This window comes from Girardinichthys multiradiatus, chromosome 21, assembly GCF_021462225.1.
Source record: "Girardinichthys multiradiatus isolate DD_20200921_A chromosome 21, DD_fGirMul_XY1, whole genome shotgun sequence".
Taxonomy (NCBI): Eukaryota; Metazoa; Chordata; class Actinopteri; order Cyprinodontiformes; family Goodeidae; genus Girardinichthys; species Girardinichthys multiradiatus.
Window position 1 is genome coordinate 34,107,167 of NC_061813.1, and position 23,198 is coordinate 34,130,364.

Below are 23,198 nucleotides of genomic sequence, written 5' to 3' on the forward strand. Positions count from 1 at the left end.
CTTGCTGCAGCATTTTGAATCAGCTGAAGGCTTTTAACTGCATTTTGTGGACATCCTGATAGTAACGAATTACAATAGTCCAGCCTTGAAGTAACAAATGGACTAGTTTTTCAGCGTCACTCCTAGATAGGATATTTCTAATTTTGGCGATGTTCCGGAGATGAAAGAAGGAAATCCTAGAAACCTGTTTAATATGGGATTTAAATGACATGTCCTGGTCAAAAATAACACCAAGGTTTTTTACTTTATTATCAGAGGTCAATTTAATGCCATCCAGGTTAAGTGATTGACTAAGCAGTTTCTTTTTTAAAGACTCCAGTCCAAAGACGACAACTTCTGTCTTGTCTGAATTTCGTTCGTTCGTCGTCTTCCGCTTATCCAGGACCGGGTCGCGGGGGCAGCAGACTCAGCAGAGACGCCCAGACGTCCCTCTCTCCAGACACCTCTTCCAGCTCCTCCAGGGGGAGCCCAAGGCGTTCCCAGGCCAGCCGAGAGACATAGTCCCTCTAGCGTGTCCTGGGCCATCCCCTGGGCCTCCTCCCGGTGGGACGTGCCTGGAACACCTCCCGAGGAAGGCGTCCAGGAGGCATCCGGTATAGATGCCCGAGCCACCTCAACTGGCTCCTCTCAATGTGGAAGAGCAGCGGCTCTACTCCGAGCTCCTCCCGGATGGCCGAGCTCCTCACCCTATCTCTAAGGGAGTGCCCGGCCACCCTACGGAGGAAGCTCATTTCAGCCGCTTGTATCCGTGATCTCGTTCTTTCGGTCATGACCCAAAGTTCATGGCCATAGGTGAGGGTAGGAACGTAGACCGACCAGTAAATTGAGAGCTTTGCTTTTCGGCTCAGCTCTCTCTTCACCACAATGGACCGGCACAGCGCCCCCATTACTGTGGCAGCTGCACCGATCCGTCTGTCGATCTCCCGCTCCATTCTTCCCTCACTCGTGAACAAGACCCCGAGATACTTAAACTCCTCCACTTGAGGCAGGAACTCCCCTCCAACCTGCAGAGGACAAGCCACCCTTTTCCGGTCGAGTACCATGGCCTCGGACTTGGAGGAGCTAATCCTCATCCCAGCCGCTTCACACTCGGCTGCAAACCGCCACAGCGCATGCTGTAGGTCTTGGCTAGAGGGGGCCAGCAGGACCACGTCATCCGCAAAAAGAAGAGACGAAATCCTCTGGTCCCCAAACCAGACCCCCTCCGGCCCTTGGCTGCGTCTAGAAATCCTGTCCATAAAAGTTATGAACAGGACCGGCGACAAAGGGCAGCCCTGCCGGAGTCCAACATGCACTGGGAACAGGTCCGACTTAGTGCCGGCAATGCGGACCAAACTCCTGCTCCGCTCGTACAGGGACCGTATGGCCCCTAATAAAGGGCCCCCGATTCCATACTCCTGGAGCACCCCCCGCAGGGCATCACGAGGGACACAGTCGAATGCCTTCTCCAGGTCCACAAAACACATGTGAACCAGTTGGGCAAACTCCCATGAACCCTCGAGCACCCTGTAGAGGGTATAGAGCTGGTCCAGTGTTCCACGGCTGGGACGAAAACCACACTGTTCTTCCTGAAGCCGAGGTTCGACTATCGGTCGGACTCTCCTCTCCAATACCCTGGCGTAGGCCTTACCAGGGAGGCTGAGGAGTGTGATCCCCCTGTAGTTGGAACACACCCTCCGGTCCCCCTTCTTATAAATGGGGACCACCACCCCAGTCTGCCAGTCCAGAGGCACTGTCCCCGACCGCCACGCAATGTTGAAGAGGCGTGTCAACCATGACAGCCCTACAACATCCAGACACTTGAGGTACTCAGGGCGGATCTCATCCACCCCCGAAGCCTTGCCACCGCGGAGCTTTTTAACCACCTCGGTGACTTCAGCCTGGGTGATGAAAGAGTCCAACCCCGAGTCCCCAGCCTCTGTTTCCACCACAGAATGCGTGATGGCAGGATTGAGAAGATCCTCGAAGTACTCCTTCCACCGCCCGATAATGTCCTCAGTCGAGGTCAGCAGTCTCCCCCCCCCACTATAAACAGTGTTGGCAAAGCACTGCTTCCCCCTCCTGAGGCGCCGGACGGTTTGCCAGAATCGCTTCGAGGCCAACCGGTAGTCCTTCTCCATGGCCTCACCGAACTCTTCCCAGGCCCGAGTTTTTGCCTCTGCCACAGCCCGGGCCGCAGCACGCTTGGCCTCACGGTACCCGTCAGCCGCCTCAGGAGTCCCACAAGCCAACCACAGCCGATAGGACTCCTTCTTCAGCTTAACAGCATCCCTTACTGCCGGTGTCCACCACCGGGTTCTGGGATTGCCGCCACGACAGGCACCGCAGACCTTACGGCCGCAGCTACGGGCAGCAGCATCGACAATAGATGCAGAGAACATGGTCCACTCGGACTCTATGTCTCCAACATCCCCCGGGATCTGGTCGAAGCTCTCCCGGAGGTGGGAGTTGAATACATCCCTGGCCGAGGGCTCTGCCAGGCAATCCCAGCAGACCCTCACTATGCGCTTGGGCCTGCCGAGTCTGTCCGGCTTTCTCCTCCTCCAGCGGATCCAACTCACCACCAGGTGATGATCAGTGGACAGCTCAGCCCCTCTCTTCACCCGAGTATCCAAAACATGCGGCCGAAGGTCTGATGATACGACAACAAAGTCGATCATCGACCTCCTGCCTAGGGTGTCCTGGTGCCAAGTGCACTGATGGACACCCTTATGTTTGAACATGGTGTTCGTTATGGACAATCCGTGACTAGCACAGAAGTCCAATAACAAAACACCACTCGGATTCAGATCGGGGAGGCCATTCCTCCCGATCACGCCTCTCCAGGTGTCACTGTCGTTCCCCACGTGGGCGTTGAAGTCCCCCAGCAGAATAATGGAGTCCCCGGGAGGGGCACTATCCAGCACCCCCGACAGGGACGCCAAGAAGGCAGGGTACTCTGCACTACCACTCGGCCCGTAGGCTGAAATGATAGTCAGAGACCTCTCCCCAACCCGAAGGCGCAGGGATACAACCCTCTCATCCACTGGGGTAAACCCCAACACGAGACGGCTGAGCTGGGGGGCAACAAGCAAACCCACACCAGCCCGCCGCCTCTTCCCGTGGGCCACTCCAGAGTAGAAGAGAGTCCAACCCCTCTCAAGGAGATGGGTTCCAGAGCCCACGCTGTGCGTGGAGGCGAGCCTGACTATTTCTAGTCGATATCTCTCGACCTCCCGCACAAGCTCAGGCTCCTTCCCCCCCCAGCGAGGTGACATTCCACGTCCCTAGAGCCAGCCTAAGCATCCGGGGATCGGGCCGTTGAGGTCTCCACTTTCGTCCGCCACCCAATCCTCTTTGCACCGGTCCCTCACGGTTCCCCCTGCAGGTGGTGGGCCCACTGGGCGATGGCCTCGCGTCTCTCGTTCAGGCTTGGCCCGGCCGGGTCCCGCGATGAGCAACCCGACCACCAGGCGCTCTCCGACGAGTCCCGACCCCAGGCCTGGCTCCAGGGTGGGACCCCGGCTCCGCCGTACCGGGCGACGTCACGTGCCTCGATATTGTGTTCTTCATGAGGGGTTCTTGAACCATTCTTTGTCTGACCAATCACCTAGAACCTGTTTGCCATGGGAGACCCTACCAGGGGCATTTAGGCCCCAGACAACATAGCCTCTAGGATCATTTGAGCACTCAAACCCCTCCACCACGTTAAGGTGACGGTTCAAGGAGGGGCCTTGAAGTAACAAATGGACTAGTTTTTCAGCGTCACTCCTAGATAGGATATTTCTAATTTTGGCAATGTTCCGGAGATGAAAGAAGGAAATCCTAGAAACCTGTTTAATATGGGATTTAAATGACACGTCCTGGTCAAAAATAACGCCAAGGTTTTTTACTTTATTATCAGAGGTCAATTTAATGCCATCCAGGTTAAGTGATTGACTAAGCAGTTTCTTTTTTAAAGACTCCGGTCCAAAGACGACAACTTCTGTCTTGTCTGAATTTAGAAGCAAAAAATTTTACGTCATCCAAGTTTATACTTAGCATTAGCTAGCCATGCGGTGATTGTGCAAGTCCTGGTTTTGCTCATGAAAGTTACCATAATATTGTAGCTCTCAAAACGTTACTCCAAGGACACCCCTGTCACGTCATTCAAATTCTATTAGTCAATCTACAGTTTGTTTTTTCACATGATGTTTCTCCCTGAAAACTAAGTAATTTCAACTAAGGCTATAGATGTGATGAATGAGAGGGAAGTTGAAATACTCAGACGGTAGTTGCAGTCAAACATTCTTATCCTCATTTAAAAACATTTGCAATAATTATACTGCTTCAGTTAATAATTGAGTAAAAGGATAATTTTCTTTCCTGCTAAACTTTATGCTCATAACCTACTGCTGTGGTTTCCTCGATGGTCTGACTGTTTACTCCCTGCTCTAGCTATCGTTTGTAGGTATGGCCTGAACTGTGTTGTGTCCTTTTGTTTTTGGTGGAGGAGGAGATATTCACTCCTCACCTGTTTACTTTCGTGGTGTTCGCCGGTATTTCCTGCACAAATTATCGTTGTAGCAAAACCACTTGCAACATCATTTTTTTTCTTGCCAATAAGAGGTCGCACATGTATTAAATACATTTCTATTAAAAGTTTTTTTTTTTTTCAAATAAAACAATCTGTTTAAATTGTTATAAAATCAGTTATTTGTTTCAAAAACCAACAGAAAGGCAAATCATTATTTAATTAGATATTTATTTGACTTTTTTTGCTCTAAAACATGCCTTTTAAGTCATATAGCAGCTCATGCAGTAACTATTTGATAAACCTTTAAAGTACTGTCAGGTTTGCATTAGATGGTTGTTTACAATTTAGATATGCAATCTGCGACCATAATAATCCTCCTACATTAAACACCTATTACAAAACAAAACATGTTATGTTCTGGGCAGATTAGCTGTCTAGCAGAAATGTAAGGAAAAGCAAAAATCATTTGAACTTTATACTTTGGATGTTTTTACTGCATCAGGTTTTGTTTTTTAAACAGATTGTTAATACTGCCCAATCAGGCAGGAATCTGTGAACCACTGAAGCCCTCATGCCTGTTACATGCCTCTGAGGCAGAAAGAAATAATCTAAGATGGGTTGATGCCAAAGAGATAGGACATTCTGAGCAGAATTCATGGATATTTATTCATGCAAATGTGAATATGTGAATATTTCTAATTTTCTCCCTATTGTCTGGTAAAACTGGCCGTTGATACACAGTTAAATTGTTCCATTGTGCTGCTGTTGCTTGTATTTCTAAGGGCATTTCTTTATCCCGGGATTCTATGACGTTCAAATTTGTTTTGCACTGCGCAGGAAAATGCACGTGTGCTGTGAGAAAGAGATAAAAGTGGGCACTGTATGAGTTGGCAGCCATGGGTAAAATGGTTTGATAAAAGTAAAGATTTGAAGCCTAAAATTGATAGCTAATGAACTCCTTAAGATTGGGGAAATACAATGGATGTCTTAAGCTGGTAAAGGTTTTGTCTTTTTTGGATGAATAAAATGAATACCATAGAGAAGACATCATCTTGTAAACCATGACAGTGCTTTACTTTTTTTGTTGCATACTGTGTGGGCATGTGTGCTTGCTGATGCCACTTACAATTTGACTCATCAGTATTCAGGGCATTCACGCTCTCCCTCACTGCCAGCGATAAGCGATGCTGATTATCGGTGCACTTTCGCCACAAAGTACATCTCTCCTCTTCTGCTTCTGTGCCTCTTTTCAGCAGGAGTAACACTCTGCCTGCCAGAGCCAGAATTGTTTTAATCAGGTTCACTTCTTTCACTTATGCTAAAACTCTGCTGCTATTAACAGTCATCACATTGCAAGTTCGGTTGGTTTGGGAAAAGGGGACCAATCTCTTATTAGAACAAAAACAAGACTGCCGCATAAAGATTTTCCCAACACTAATTGGATAGCCGGGAACCATCTCAGATGTTTAAGCTAACTTCTACAGTCCAAGACTGGAAGTATTAGATAGTTCAGACTTCTTCAAGTGGGCTTTTGTCAAGTTGCTTTCAACGATTATGGTACAGAGCGTTAGTTGCAAAAACCAGCCGCCACAGAGACAGTTTCCTAACAAAGGTTGATTCTCAGATTAACACTTAACAGTCATCTGCACAGTTCAAACATGTCGTTCTTTATTGTAAAAACACTGCACATCTTTACAAAAATAGTTTTATTTCTCTTTTATATTTCTGAAGAAAAAGAATCCTCATTAAGTGGAATCCTATATCAGGGAAGTCAGTTTATGGCGTCTCTGAGCCATCTTGAATGCGAAAGTCTTTTGCTCCGACTTTCTGACTCGTAATTCCGACTTTGGCGGGGCGTTCCAGTTGAAATTTCCTACTCGGAGGTCAGAAATTCCGACTTCCTAGTACAAGGTGGCATGCACTATTAATCTCATCAAAGAGTTAAGATAACTGCAAGCCTCACCAGAGATTCAACTTGAGCTAACAGATAACCTCATCAAATTCAAACCAGGGATAAAAGCTTATGGCTAATTTTACTTCAGAGTTGATCTAATGGATAGTCTCACCAGAGTTAAGTTAACTGCTAGTCTTGCCAGAAATTCAAATTAAGCTAATGGATAGTTTTACTAGAGGGTCAGCAAAAAGGGAGTCTCCATAAGTGGTTAAGCCAACAGTGGCACCAGAAAATCAAGCATATGGTTAGCCTTAGCAAACAGTCAACCTAACAGCTAGTCTTGCCAGACAGCCAAGCTAATGGATAGTTTCCTTAGAGTCAAGCTAGCGGTTATTCTCACTGGATAGAAGAGTTAAAGGTTTTTGTCGGCAAAGAGTTGAGCGAATAGATGGTCTTACCCTAAAGTCAGGTTAGCGAATTACACTGCATTAACTAATGGATAAACTTAAACATTAAAATAGAAAATAACAACATATTCAGGTTCTCTTAGTTCAAAAATATATCCAGGTCATTATCTTTAAGATATTTTGTTTTTTCAGCTTTTATATATGTCTTTATCTGTTTCCTCAAATGAATTTAAATACATTTTATTAACTTTTTTTTATTTATACAGGCAGGCAGTTAACATAAGATACAATATATTTATATAATGTATAAATAAATATAAGCTAGATCTGGAAAATGTAGCGAAAACATGTCATTTAACTCAATGTTGTTTTTAGTAACACATTTTGTAATTTAATTTTTAACATTATTATTTATTATTATTATTATTATTATTATTATTATTATTATTATTGGTAGTAGTAGTAGTAGTAGTAGTAATACATTTAATTTGTCTTTTTTACATATATTTTCTGAGGCACTTTGCCCAAAAAATAACAACTAATGATGCAAAAATTGCAATAACTAGCTTCCGAAAGGAATATATTTTCGTTCTATGGACATTAGCAAGCCCTTGCACTTATACAGAAAATCATTGCATCAAAATGCTTCGTTAGTCTTCAGAGAACGTCTGGACCTCAAGTGACCAGATGATAAAAACAGTTGGCCTTATTCTTATCTCGTCCTTTCATGTGTCTCAGCGGAGACTTTTGCTCTGAATAAATTACTTATGGAAGTATTTGGAGATCCAGATCGTAGTTATCCTTTCAAGTTTTGATTCAAATTAAGATAAAAATCAAGTGGGAATATATGATCTTTAAAATGTATTAGTACCTTTTTATTTTATCGCCACATAATCTGCATTTGTTTACATTTTCTGCAGGGTTCAGAGTAGTTTAAACTTGTGATGGACTGCAGCCCCAAGCACTTTTTTATTCCTCCTAACTCGATATGTTCTGGGACTGAACGCTTCATTTAGACTTCAGATTTGGTGACAGTGTAGGGAGGGTGCTGAGGCAGAAAGAAAGTCTGTTTGCCTGTCGCTGATGAGCAAAGGAATCTGTGTGTGTGTGAAAGGGTTTGAAAGCAATTTAGCAGCTGGCTTCTGAGCTTTTCCTTTTCCTGCACTTTTTCTTCTCCTTGTCCTTCCTTCCTCTGCCTTTCTTTCCTCCCAATCTTTGTTAGTGTGGTTATGATAGATGACTGTGTTATAAAGTTGGGACTTGAAATGAGGGAAATTAATGCTCCTTCCTCAGAGAAGTGTGTGTAAGTGTGTGTGTTTGCTATAGCCTGTTTGTCGAGCAGTTAGACGCTGGTTGCATTCATTGTTTTGGGAGCCAGGGGCTGCAGCTGAGCCGCTCTGTCTTGATCTGCTTTCCTTTGACTCAGCAAACGCTCTCCGACCAGACGCAGGCACAAACCGTGCATGCACACACACACTTAAATACTTACGCTCTGGTAGGTCAATAATCGTCCCACACATTCTCACAGATGTTACACAATCCAGCAGAGAGCGAAGTCTTAACCTGCCTGATTGCTACTCAGTTACTCATTTTAGTTTAGCATCCTGACCCCTGCTCAGTGTTTGTTTTGGGTCCTTCAGACACTCAACCTGATTTTTTTTATATTGCTGACAGGAAACAGTTATATTTCTACAAAGATTCAGAAACTAAAATTTTTTTTTTCTATTCCCTTGTAAGGATCTGTAGGTTTTGAAACAAAGAAGTGCAAACTAAAACTAAAATTCGCTTAGCTTCTGAAGTCATTAACTGAACATTTTCTGAGTTACTATTAATTAACAAATTCACTCTTAGTAAAATTACAAACTTTTTTATTTTAAAAGCTGGAAGAAGATGAAGAAACATGTTATGCCCTCTCCTGCTTTTCCTTTAACTTTACAGTGACTGTTGTTGTCCAACTAAAATTTAAATAATTCTACAATCTATTGTCCTGAAAGCTTCTAAATTATATTGCAATGTATACAGTGCCTTGCAAAAGCCCTCATTCCCCTCAAACCTTTGCACATTTAGGGCAATTAATTTTATCTGAAAGACCAACACAAACTAGTGCTTACTTGTTAAGTGAAATGAAAATGATGATGTATTTCGAAGGTTTTTACAAATTAAAATCAGTAAATATTGTGCGCATTTGTTTTTAGCCCCTTTTACTTTCTTACCTTGAAATAAAATTCAGGGTATCCAATATTCTCACTTAATTTGTACATCCAGCTGTTGTGTGAAGGCCTCGGGGGTTTGTTAGAGAACATTAGACAGGTCAGGGATGAAGTTTAGAAAGGTTTAAGGCAGAATTAGGATAGAAAACAATTTCCCAGCATCTCAAGAAGCACTTTCAAGCTATTGTCTGAAAATAGAATATTACACTACTGCAGTACTACAGTACTATGCAAAGAGAGGCCCATGCCATGCACTGAAGGAGGTGAAGAGAAATTGTATTTGTACACTCCACAAATCTGCTCTTAATGGAAAGGTGGTAAAACTGATGAACAGCTGAATAATAGAAGTTATGTTTGCAGTTTGCCACAAGCCATGCAAGGTGCACAGCAACCGGAAGGGGCTCTGGTCAGATAAAAGTGAATTAAACCTTTGACCCTTCATGTAAAAAATTATATGTGACAGAAAACTAACAATTCCCTTCACCCTAACCCAGTACCTCAATCCATACACCCCCAGCCCTCCCCCGACGCACACACACAGTGAAACATGTTGGTTGCAGCATCATGCTGAGAGGATGCGTTTCTTCCATAAAGACAGTGGATCTAGTCAAAGTTGATGGATGGAGCTAAATACAGGACAATGCTGGAAAAAATGGCTGCAAAAGACTGGAGACAGGGGCTGAGGCTTCCAACAGGATAACAACCCTAAACTTACAGCTGGAGAGACAATAGGGTGGTTTAGATCAAGGCATATTGATGTCATAGAAGGGCCAAGTCAAAGGCTATCACATAAAGCCTTGTTAAAACAAAAACGTTTGAGTTAACGTGACTAAACATGGAATGATTCAATAGGTATGAATACTTTTGTAAGCTGCTATATGTTTCAAAGTATGGATTTCTTTTACAGGAAGCGTGTGTAGGAACCCTGGGGGGCTCTGCTGAACAGTTATCTGGTAGATATCGGTTTGTTTATCAGTCTGGAGCAAAAAACGATAAAGACAGTTTCTTAGCTTGTTTTTATTGACATTTTCCCATTTTTTAGAACGAGTCTAAAACTACCACATTAAACAAACTTCATTCTGAAATGGCTTCTCAGGCCCTCAGGCGCCTCTTGACACAACCTCTGTGATATTCTGCTTTAATATTAAAAGAGCCAGGAAGTATACAAAACTGCAACCAAAGAAAAATCACCAGAAAAACGTGACACAGCAGCCGTTGTAGTGCCGAGAACAAACTGGAACAAGCAGCAGTTTAAGCGCAGAGGAATCCGTCCTCCCTGCAGGCACAGTTTGATGAGGGAAACTACCAGTGAAAGCATGATACCGAAAGCTGATTAGGAAGTCTGGACTGCAGCCTTATGTTTGTAATTTGGGCTGGGTGTGGTTTAGTGATTGCAAAATTAACACATTGGGGAGTAAAAGTGCTGTTAAGATGGGAGTCCCCTGCAGTCATTTTTGTTCGTCTAATAACATCGAACTGTATTAGGATTTTTATAAATATTTGATCACAGAGAGGATTCAGCAGGAGATAATATCTACTTGTACTCGTCGTCTTCCGCTTTATCCGGGACTGGGTCGCTGGGGCAGCAGATTCAGCAGAGACGCCCAGACGTGCCACTCCCCAGACACCTCCTCCAGCTCCTCCGGGGGGAGCCCAAGGTGTTCCCAGGCCAGCCGAGAGACAATATGTGTGAAGAGGAAATTGTATAGGTTTTGTCACTGAATAGGTTCTGTTTAACATCTCAAAGGGTGTTTTCACACCTGAGGTGTTTAGTCTGTTTAAAACGAACTGCGCTTCATTTCCCCACTGAGTGTGGTTCATCTGTGTAGATGTGAACACAGCAAGGACCAAAACAACCGTACCGGTACCACACCTTCAAACGGTCTTGGTACAGTTCCGACTTTACTCAAGGTTTGTTTATGGTGTAAATGTAACTGGACCTCAATCCAACTCAGCTACCGGGTGTAAACTGCAAGCTTGAGCCAAACGCCTTGCTGTAGCCAGGTTTGTGTTGCATTGTGGAGCGGGGTAGAGTAAACACAGTAATAAACAATGGCAGAGACAGAACCCAAGCTTCATTTCTTCTACCTGTGGTGAACAATATCTGCTCAATGATTACTGTCAGTTTGTGCTTTTTTGCTATCATAGGTCAACACCTCTGTAGTATTTCTATTGATGAACGTCTTCTTTTTGCATATTTACAAAATAAGACGTACATCAATGAACATATTGATTACATATATTTAGTTTTTGTATGTAAACAGTATTTTGTTTGTACATATCCACTCTTTCTCTTTTATGCTCATATTTCTTTTTGCACATTTTTGTATTGGGCATTTTGTATTTCATTTCTATGCTTACTTTCAACCTATTTTGTGCATAAATAGGAATAAAATTTGTGTTTGGTCTGTGATTTCTTTCTTTGTGGATACAATCCCTTATGCCAGCATATCTTGTTTATATATTGAAAAATCTGTTTATTTCCTGTTAAATGTGCCACATTTGAATCAAAATGCTTTTGTGGATTTTGGAGGAGAGTTGGAAAATTTGCCAAGTACTCCTATCATGAGACTTTATTCTGCTATTGACACTTGTTTGGCGTCATTTATTGGATTAGATGATTAAGCTTTGAAGAAATAAGATATGGTGGCGGGTTAACAATTAATTAATGTCAGATAAAGTTGCCTGATTGCAACATCCCGGTGCCTCGTTCTCAAGCTGGTCACCATCTTGGTCACAAACTGCTGTGGGATGCCGTCCCACTCAACAGGCATTTGTCACACATCAGCCAAAGTGGTTGTGTTGGTCACTCTGGCATGAAGAGCCCACCCAAGATGATCCCACAAATGTTCAAGGGGGTTTAGGTCAAGACTGCAGGACCTTAGAACACAGCATTGAAGGACACAACGACTGAGACGGACAGAGTGGGGATTTGAACCAGCGAACACATAAATGTTTTTTGATGTAACATTTTTATTCAGGTATTCTGCCATGTTTTTGCTGTTCGACATAAATGCTTAAAGCAGATCTGTGAACTCTGTAAGCGCCAGGGGACTATTAACAGCTTTGTGTGTAAACATGTGCTGCTGCTGCTGGTCTGCTGCGATCAGGTTGCATTCCCTTTTCCCTCTCCAGCAGACCGGTGATTTTAGTGACAAACATCTACAGCTCGGTGTGTTTATGTTTTAGGTCTGGACGACTGCTTGCAGCAGTATGTGAGCGTGTTTGAGCGGGCTGGTGTGTCCGGGGAGCGACTGCTGAGGATTAGCCACGCCGAACTCGAGGAGCTCGGAGTGTCTCGTATCGGACACCAGGAGCTCATCCTGGAGGCCGTCGACCTGCTCTGTGCTCTGGTGAGTGTTTCTGTGCTGCAGTGCCGTTCCCGACTCCTATTAGGCAGCTATAAAGTTGTGGCTGTAATGTATTCTGCTCTGCTTCAGTGCACAGAGTAACAGCTCACTGGGAGTAAATTGTTTGTGTCCTGCATCAATTCTTTACATGTCACTAAAGCAAATAAAAGATGGGCTGCCTCGATTTAACTCCGGAGAGTCCCTGCCTAAATACCAGAACTATTTCCTTACCATTAATGGATTTGGAAATGAATAAGTATGTTGTGTCATTTCTCTCAAACCCCCAGTCAGTCGTGGCAGATAGCCGCTCACACTGAGCCTGGTTCTGCTGGAGGTTTCTTCCTGTTAAAAGGGAGTTTTTCCTCTCCACTGTCGCTACATGCATGCTCAGTATGAGGGATTGCTGCAAAGTCAACACCAGTGACTGTCCACTGTCTCTACATGCTCATCCAGGAGGAGGGAATGCTGCAAGTCACTGACTGGATGCAATCTACTGGGTTTCCTTAGAAAAACTTTTTATCCAATTTGAATAAATAACTGAATCTGACTGCACTGTTCAATGATTAGGATTAATTGGAATGTATGTACCTGACTTTTGTGAAGTGCCTTGAGACAACATGTGTTGTGAATTGGTGGTATATAAATAAACTGAATTGAAATTGAATTTTCAGCCAGCAGGTTACGACGGTTAGAAACACAGGTCTTCTTTTTTCAGAAAAATTGAAATTGGAAAATATAAATGCCATCATCCTCATGATATGTCGTCATCCCCATTTTGACCTCTTGCACTCTTCAATGATTCGGCCTATTCTAGTCAATTATGGTGTCAGTCACATCTTTCAACAATAAACAAAAAAACATTATCATAACTGAGAACAAGACAACTAAAGCTGTGCTTGTCTTTCATTGAGCAGGTCAATGAATGCTTATTTTCCACAGTGTTTTGCTTTCTGGTTTTTCTGCAAGTTTACCCTTCTTCACCTCTAGAATTCTGGTCTGGAGACCGAGAGCGTTAGGACGCTGGCTCACAAGCTCGGCGCTTCGGCCAAGAACCTGCAGAACTTCATCTCCAGCCGCCGGCGGAGCAGCCAGTTGGAGAGCAGGACCTCGCGACGGCTCCCCAATGATCTGCTGACCTCCGTGGTTGACCTCATCACCGCTGCCAAGAGCCTGCTGGCGTGGCTGGACAGGTTGTACCTCCTCTGGTTTCTACATTGATCTTTTCTGCAGAGTAGATTTAGTCAAAGGAGAGCACATCCTGGTTGGACTGTTTAGCAGTAGAGCTTTTTTGATATTTGTTTGGCTGGCAGAAACTCTTACATTTACAGTTTAGGTCAGAGTTCAAATCAATACTTAGGATCCATTGCCAAACTTGCTTTGGCAATGCTCTCCAAAGCTATATTTTAAAGTATTTGTTGATGACCTCATGGAACCAACAGTGGAAAAGAAACATTAAACTGTAAGTAACAAACTCAATCATACTAGCAGGTTTTGGGTTTTCAGAAATCATCAAATCTTTTTTTCTGAAATTGCAAATGTCTGATTTTGACCAATCAGATGCCTAATATGCTCACAGCAGATATGACTGCTGCTAACTTGGATGCAGAGAGAAAAAGGAGCACAGAAACTCAACTGTTTAATGTTGCATATTTTTATGCAGTTGAAACCATATATTTACATACACTATGAAAATATGTAACCTTTTTTTTCAACACTGTGATGTTAAGTCAAACTAAATGTCTCCTGTTTTAGGTCTGTTAGGATTAGCTAAATTATTCCTATTTGCTAAATACCAAATTAATGAGAGAATCTTTTGTTTGTTTATCAAATTGAGGAGCTTACAAACATTTCCTTAGTATTTGCTTTCTAAACTGTATGTCTTGTTTCAGATGTTTTGTGTTTCAGGGATTTGTGACGGTCATTCCAAAACACTGACTTTGTTGCCCTGAAGCTACTGTGTAACTAACTTGGAAGAATACATATGGCCATTGGTCATTTGGAAGACATATTTGAATCCAGCCTTTGACTTCCTGGCTGATGTCTTGAAAAAGTAGCCTCAATATTTTCACATTGTGTTCTTTACTCATGTTGTCATCTATTTTGTGCAGTACACCAGTCCCTCCTGCAGCTAAAAACCCAAACAACATGATGCTGCCACCTCTGTACTTCACAGTTGTCAATTTTAGTTTAATAAGACCACAGAACATGTCTCCAAAAATCAAGGTTTTGTGCTTGGGTGCATTTGCAAAACGTAATCTGGCTTTAATTTTGCTTTTAGAATATTGTTTTCTTCCTCTCTGGGTGGCCTTTAGGCACAGGACTCATTTCTCTGTGGATAATAACAACGTCTTATCAGCCTCAGTCAGCATCTCTACAAGGTCTTTTGTTCTTACACAAATTGTGCATCAAAATACCAGCATCTCTGGTAGACAGAACCCGCTGAACTGTATGTTTATGCTCACACAGACATTTTCGAACAGATAAATTTTCGGACAGGCTCCTTTAATCTCAAATGTTGTTGTGAATTTGCCTAAAATGCACAAAACCCAGAACTCTCTAAAAGCACACGTCACTTATTATTTTGGCCTGTGGCAAATAGACAAAGGGAAAGGTTTAGTCTGATTTAATGTCAGACAGTGAGAAAAATAGATTTTGTGTCTTTTTATACAGTGTGGCTGTTAAAAAGAAGAAAAATCTCTTTCAGCTTCATTAAAGCCAAACCGCCTTCATATGCTTGGATTTGATCTCAGAACATAAATATTAATGTGTATTTTTTTAAGAAAAGGAACATTTGAATTTTTATTATATCTTCTTAAAATGTGGATTGAATTACACCCTGATATAAAATTCTTTACATAGAGTCCTCAGCTGCAGCCTAAATGTGATCATAAAGTGTAAATCTTTTCACCATCAGAGCTTCGATATAAAAAAAAAAACAGACTCGTCTCCTGCTGCTTGGAAATATGTTTTCATTTCAGAGCCTTTTTTTCTGCCCTCACCATGTCTCTCTCTTTCTCTTACTCGTTACCCTTTTCTTTGTGTCTCCTCTCGTATTCATGACTTGACACGATCTCCCGCCCGCAGCACACAAACCTCAGATACAGAGCTAAAGGTCTTCAACACTGGCTCCTGAAATGCCAGACACCCACACCTGTCCTCAGGCCATCTCGACCTCGAGCGCACACGAACGCACCGAGCCGCAGACCCACAGAGACGCCCACTCCACCCGCGCACTCCACTCACATCAGCAGGCGGTGACACACGCACGCGACTGTAGGTGGCGAAGTGACATTGAGACTCCCAAGATGGACGTCTGCTGTCCTGTCAGTCTTTTTTATGATGAACAGAAAACAGCAACCATGTAGAAAATATCCAGTTTTTCCATCTGCATCCGTGCACCCCATTCATATAGGCAAAGCGGTGTAGGAATCTCATCTTGTAAGGATGATTTCTGCAGCCAGGGAACAACGAGTAATGATGTGTATGGGTTTAATAGTGGGGATAAAGGTTAGCATATCTTGTTCATGACTTCTCCTTAGAAAGTTTCTAAGAGAGACAAATTGGAGCAAAACTGAGCTTTTATCTGTCTGATTGCTGGTTATCAGGGTCCTCAGAGAAGGAGTGGCCGTTGAGCTCTCAGGCAGAGCGTAGGCTTCTGTGGGGATGATTTGAAAAGACATTCTGCGACCTTTTTTATGCATGAAATAACAGCAGAAGTTCAGAGATTCTTAGGTCTCCTTATATATTTTATGTTGCTGTCATTTTGTCAGAATTTATCAGCTGAACTCTACGCTTGTTTCTTTGAACTTGTAATTTCCTTGTTTTTATGAACGTTTCAAAGCACCCGCTACATGAATTATTAACACGGCCACGGAGAACGCGTTTCATGTGTCATATATTTTGTTGATAGCTACAAAATGCAGTATCTGTGACAATGTTTCTTTATTTCAACCAGAGTAATCAGCAGACTTTTAGAAGCCATGTTTTCATCCCTTTTCTTTATATATAAAACTTAAGGTCAAAACACCAACAGCACAGTGGTTAGCTGTCTGAAATGCCAAAGTTGTAGCTTCAAAACATTTGCATTTTTCTCTATCTATGAAATTTGCATTTAATGTTGCCTAATGGCCAGTTTGGTCAACACCTACTTAGCATCTGACACCAATTTTGACCCAGAATTGACCAATCAGCTTGGACTTGCACTTTTAAAAAGGAAGTCCTTAAAAAGATTAATTGTTTTAAACAGAAAGGGACAACTAATACTATACTGTATAGTAGTATTTGAAAACATTAAGGGCTCTATATTACATAAGGAGATTTTTTTTCTATTCTGGATTTAACAAGAAGGCAATGGAAATAAGTTAAAATTGAAGATGTCATATTTTTTTTGGATGTCATATTTTTAGGATGAGCTGAAGGTTTTTGGCTTCTTATTAATAAGGGATTACAATAATCCAACCTGAAGGTAACAAATGCATGAACAAGACTTCCTGCACCTATGTGAGAAGGGATATTTCAGTGTCGGGTAAACCCGTTTTAGAAACCTGTTTAACATAAAAAATGTACATTGGTGTCATCTTTTCTGTCAACTTATCATTAGCATCTGTTACAAATCTTCCTTCAATCACCACTCAACTTGAAGTACTTTAAAACTTTACATCCCCTAAGGCCTCTAAAACCTAAAAAACAACAAAACAAACAATTGTAACCCACTTAATCCGCCATTAAACAAGGCGCTTTTCAAACCATGATTGTTTTAGATGGGTGGAACTAAACTCAACAGACTGGAGCCAGGGACAACTACAAACACACAGCCATGTAGTGAAAACTGTTATTTTTGTTGAAACATTTAAGAAATAAAAAATGATAAATGTATTGAAAATATGTGTCGATGGATTATTATAGTTAACACCATTGGTTATATCACCCATTTGCCTCAATCTGACTTATGCTTATTTCTAAGTCATTTGGTTTCATGTGTGATGTTACCATCTCAGCTAGTTTTCCCTTTATTCTTTACAGTATGATTGCCTGACCACCTTGGGATGAAAGTTCATTGTTCTCTGTTTATAGCCCATGAGTGCCCCCAAGTGTTCAAATAATAATTAGCTCAATTATTCCAAAAAATATCGGGCTTTCCTCCTGTTGGAGACAATCAAAGCACTTGTGCAAACAGAAGAGCAAGTCTTGGCCTAGTCAAAGTCTGGACTTAATTCCAATTGAGATGCTGTGGAAAGAACTTAAAGAGACCGCTCATGCTGGAAAAGTCTCCAAAGTGGCTGAAAAGAGTGAGCCCAAAATCCTCCAAAGTGATGTAAAACTCCCATTATAAACATTCGATGGTAGTTGTTAGTGCCAGGAGTGTCACAACTAGTTATTAGGTTTAGGGAGCCATTACTTTGGTTGGGTTTGGATAGTTTTATTCCCTTAATAAATAAAATCATCATTAAAAAAACAGCTTTTTGTAATTACTCAAATTATTTTTGGCTGATATTAAAATTAGTTTGATGACCTGCAACATTTAAGTGACACAAAAGCAAAAACAGAATAAATCTGTAAGGCGGCAAATACTCTTTCACTACACTGTCCTTGCTGTTGTGTTTGAGTGCATAAAATACTTTGCATTGCTAATAATTGATCACTCTCTCATTATTGAGAATAATCAGTCATCTCACTGGTTTTCTGACAATTTGAGCAACCGAGGCATCCCAGTTCTAATTAAGCAAACGAAAAGCAACGTAACAGAAAACAAGCTTTTTGCACTCTCTGTTTTCATGGTGCTTAAAATATAAATAAGGATTACATGAATTAATATTTAACCAAATGCTGCTTAGCGCCCCCAAACCATCAGGGGATGCCCATAAACGCTTGAATTTTTACACAGACCATAGATATAAAATATTTATATTTGTTTACTGAGAATAAGAATACTGTTAATTTTGATTTGATGATTTCAGCATAGATGAAATATGTTAACATAGATACAATCTGATGCTATGAGTTTAATCTTTTCTTTGTGTTTGTGTTCGGTTTGTTCACAAATACATCTCAGCAAATAAAAAACTATTTTCAGTGACTGTTTTTAAGTTTGGCCAATTAATCTGGGCCCCCCTCTCCCAGATTTCACCAAATCTGTTTGGAAGCGCCGCTAATAGTGGGAATGTTCTTAACAGGAAAAAGTGCCCCAAATCCAATTCTGCTTAAGGCCCCATAAGACCTTAGGGCCAGCCCTACACCTACAGAATTTTAACATTTCATTCAAGGTGTATGGTGGGGTCCAGTCAGATTAGGAAATTTATCCAATCAGAACTTCTGTTTGCTGAAAACCAAATTATTCTAAAAACTCTGTCTGTGGTATGCAGAGTTTTATATCCTGAAGTTTTTCCTTCTTGCTAAACTGATAGCCAAAGTTAAAAAACAAAGAGTTGTTTTCAGGGCGGTGTCCTGGTGGTTAGCAGACTTCCTGTACAGCCTTAGGTTGTGCATGTATATATAGTAGTCAGCCTCAATAGTGATGACCCAAATCACACAAACCACTGATAAATCATACACTAGAGGCTGTGGCTGACTTTTTATCTGGGTCTGTAGAACAGCGAAGGAAATGTGCCTGTTCCTGCTGCCATCCTAATGTGTGTCATGACTGCGCTAAGTTTGGTGTTATCTGTAGCACCGCATTTCTTTTGGTCAGTTTGTCTGGGTGCAGTCGTTAGCGCCTCATTAACTCCACCAGGCTCCTTATCACTCTCACCTTGCTCACACCTGAGCACACGCAGGGTTTAATTTATGAGCGTTGTGTTTGCTGGAATGGGAGCTTTGTAGACCCGTTTTTCACTGGGAAATGTTTTTTTTTTTTTTTTAGGAAAGCAGACTTGTCAACAAAATGGACAGTGTGCTTGAGTGGAAACTGAGTGTACCGACACAAAGGAGACACTGTGAGCTAACAGAGCTCGGGGCAAGAAAACATAATAAATCCAAGCTGGTCTAATAGCTCGGCTCACAAAGCAGTTTATAGAGAAACATCCAGATATTAACAGAGGTTGTTGCATTTGTTTGCCTTGAAAACCTGAATCCAAATCATATAAGGTTTGAAAATTGGTTCTCTCTGAAATGAAATGCCCTCTTCACCTTCAGCACAGCAGCTTCTTTCATCCAGCTACTGTTTCCTTTTCCTCTGGGAACAAATAATGCTGTTAAAATCCTGGTGTTTGTCACCTTAAAACATCAAATTTCTACTCCTGCACACTGTTGAATGTGTGCCTGATATGAGTCTTCGACCGAAACCTTGTGGGGAGTTTCCCTTTTCTTGGCTTCTGGCTTTGGCTCATTTTTCTACGCACCTGTTCCGGTTATAAATGTCCAAACCTTTTTTGTGTTTCAACGTAGAGCAACAAGCACATTCACAATAGATATTAGCCAAATGTTCAAGCATAAAGAAAAAATGACTAACTCCAGATTTGGTTTGATTTTGTCAAAATGATAAAATCCTTATACAGCAGTAAAACCACTTTAGGTTTAAGTTGTAGTCTTTGTAGAGACTAAACTGAAGTTTGAAAATAAAAAGACTTTAAAATAAATTTGTGGTTCTTTTACATATTTTTTTTTAATTATATTACTTATTACAGTATATATTTACAAATTAAATACAAAATTACAAGACTATATCCATAGGTTAACTTTCATCTTTTGTCCATTGGACAGGTTGATGGCCCCTAACAAATAAGTACAAAATAACATAATATATATATTTACAGTACAGAAAGTACTGTAGTACCAAAAGTTTGGACATTTTCTCATTCAAAGAGTTGTCTTTATTTTCATGACCATAAATATTGTAGCTTCACACTGAAGGCATCAAAACTATGAATTAACACATGTGGAATTATATACTGAACAAAAAAGTGTGAAACAACTGAAAATATGTCTTATATTCTAGGTTCTTCAAAGTAGCCACCTTTTGCTTTGATTACTGCTACGCACACTCTTGGTATTCTGTTGATGAGCTTCAAGAGGTACTCACCTGAAATGGTTTTCACTTCACAGGTGTGCCCTGTCAGGTTTAATAAGTGGGATTTCAAGCCTTATAAATCGGGTTGGGACCATCAGTTGTGTTGTGCAGGAGGTGGATACAGTACACAGCTGATAGTCCTACTGAATAGACTGTTAGAATTTGTATTATGGCAAGAAAAAAGCAGCTAAGTCAAGAAAAACGAGTGGCCATCATTACTTTAAGATATGAAGGTCAGTCAGTCCGAACAATTGTAAAAACTTTGAAAGCAGCAGCATTTTGGATGAGCTGCAGATAACTGAATGATTTTTACCGAGATCTATATAGACACAATTAATTAAACTACAGAAAATACAAAGCATGCTATGTTCTGTTTTGATAGGGAATTCTTTAGCTTGGCTATATTTAAGATAGATCTTAAAGATAGAAGTAGAGAGATTCAGTAATACACTTTATGTGGATGTTAAAATTAAAATCTGAGTCCATGATGATGCTGAAGTTTATAACATGTCTGTTTTACCTATAGAGTCTAATTGAGTGCTGATTTCTAACTTCAGATTGTTCTAGACCAAAAAACAATGACACTTGTCTTTTCTGAAATGTCTAGCCATCCACTCATGTATATTTTGGTCAGACTTACTTAGTGGCTGCAGTGAATTATGGTCAAGGGGTGACACAGAAATATAAAGTTGTTTGTCATCAGGATTGATTACGTAAGAGATATTAAAGTATGCTGCAATCTGCACTTGAGGGAATCAGGTGAAAGTTCAATAAACGTGGGCCGTAAATGGAGCCTTGAGGAACCCCACTATTTACTGAATCAACGAAGGTTGTCTTTTTCAATCTATCAATTAGGACGCTATGATCAACTGTGTAGAAAGCGCTAAAGGTTGACAAGAACAACTAAAAAATTTCATCTACATATTGTTTTAGAGAAAGTTTAAGGTGGAAAAATAAAAATTAACCCTGTGATAACCATGACAGCATGGTAGCATTTTTTCTCCCCTTTGCTTACCTCTGCCTTCAACAATGCTCCTGTCCATCTCCCCTGAACATCATCCAGTGCAGCAGTGACACTAAAAGACTCACTGGTGTGTTATCTTTTCCTCCCAGGTCTCCGTTCGCTGCTGTGGCAGACTACTCAGTTACCCGAAATAATGTCATTCAGCTCTGCCTGGAGCTCACCACCATTGTACAGCAGGTGTGTGGAAGCGTTTGTGTGCATGTTTGGAAGGTTGATGGCTTTTATACTGCTGTGCTTGAAGCGCGAGGCTGAGGGGAGCTGCCGGGGTTGACATATTCGCCCAAGTGTGGTGTATGCATGTGTGTGGGTGGGTGTGATGCAGCAACCTCAGAGTCTGCATCCTTAAGCGAGACTCGATTCTTTGCTATTTACGTCTTTTTCAGCCTGTCTTTTATATGACTGATGTGTGTATAAATAAAAGATGAATGCATGTCTGTACGTGTGGGTGTTTGTTGTATCTGCGGTGGTATATACTCTGCAGGTGGCTGGGGTTCAGTAATGTGAGGCCCAGAAAGCAGACAGAGACACTTTAGCAGCATGAGATGATGAGCGTGTGCATGGCAAGATGTTCTCATGTTACATTAAGTTCCTCTCTGTTCCCTCAGGACTGTACGGTGTTTGAGACGGAGAACAAAATCCTTCATGTGGTGAGTTTGTTTTTAGCCAGATGTTGTTTTTCTGTCTCAATCCCACTGAAAATTAACTCCATGAAAGCACAAACTTAAACCGGTTTTAATTGTGTGATTCTAGTGTCTGGAGATGAGCAGCCCTAATGCTGTTTGGTAAATGTTCAAGCTACATTTGAAGGTGATTAGCATATCTTAGTAACAGGGGGGAAAAGCAAGCTTTTCTCTCTTCAGTGGTGCCACTTTTAATGTCTGTTTCTGTAGGAAATATAAATTTTTTCTGTTCTTTACTTTGCTGCTTTTTACAAGTTAGTCTAATCAGTGTTGAGTTCCTACAAACAAGTAAATTGTAGATACTGCTACCAGTTAACAAACAGTGTTAACATGTTGATCATCTCCTTTTTAAAATAATTTGCATTTATCAAACAGTAAAGGGCATTTTGTGTCAGTTGACTCAGATATGTTGCCCTGCCGACAGGTTTCTACTGAGGACCTAGTTATGAGAAGTCAGTATTATACCGACAGCCGCCAGAAGGTTGAGTCAAGCTAATGACAGATCAAGGTTCAATATTTGATCCAAAGTACTGAACGTACGAAGTAGCTGAGGGGTGGGACAAACGTTTTAGCTCATGTTTTAGATACAGTATTGAGAATGAGACACTAAAAACGCAAATAGCACTGTTTGATATACACTACAAGATGTGCAAACTCCTTTAAGAGAAAGGCACTAAGCACTAATTGAAGCAAATCGAACAATCTAAAATATAAAAGATGTTTCTATATACTTTTGCTTTATAGTTTTAATGTCATCAGTATGCATCTACAATATAGATAGTAATAAAAATAAGGGAAAGCCATTAAATGACAAAGGTGTGTCCATATTTTGACTGGTAGTTTAGGTTATTTATAGCGAATAAGAGCAGATGTGGTTTTTTGAAGGCTATTAAATTACATTAAAGGAAGTCCCCAGTAAGATCTGCTTCCAGTAAAGACTTCCCAACACTGGACATCCAGACTTAAATGTCAGCTGAATGTTGATTAACCTTTTTCACAGCAGATATTTGCCGTCTTCTTGTCTGACTATTTGCATCATTGACTAATGGAGTGAAGCCATGTTTAATTCCATTAGATACACACCGGCCTTTTATTGTTATGACAAATCAACATGTCAGCTGTGAGGAGCACCA

General features: G+C 41.5%; 1 protein-coding gene across 2 annotated transcripts in view; it reads left to right on the top strand.

Annotated features, from left to right (window-relative positions):
* The window catches only part of cnksr2a (connector enhancer of kinase suppressor of Ras 2a), an 83,095-nt gene that overhangs the window by 21,279 nt on the left and 38,618 nt on the right, over positions 1-23,198 (top strand). For both annotated transcript variants that reach the window (XM_047350590.1, XM_047350591.1), the window contains exons 2-5: positions 12,196-12,359; positions 13,344-13,546; positions 21,475-21,562; positions 21,991-22,032. In XM_047350590.1, coding sequence (XP_047206546.1) covers positions 12,196-12,359; positions 13,344-13,546; positions 21,475-21,562; positions 21,991-22,032 — 497 coding nt within the window. The remainder of the gene's footprint in view (positions 1-12,195; positions 12,360-13,343; positions 13,547-21,474; positions 21,563-21,990; positions 22,033-23,198) is intronic.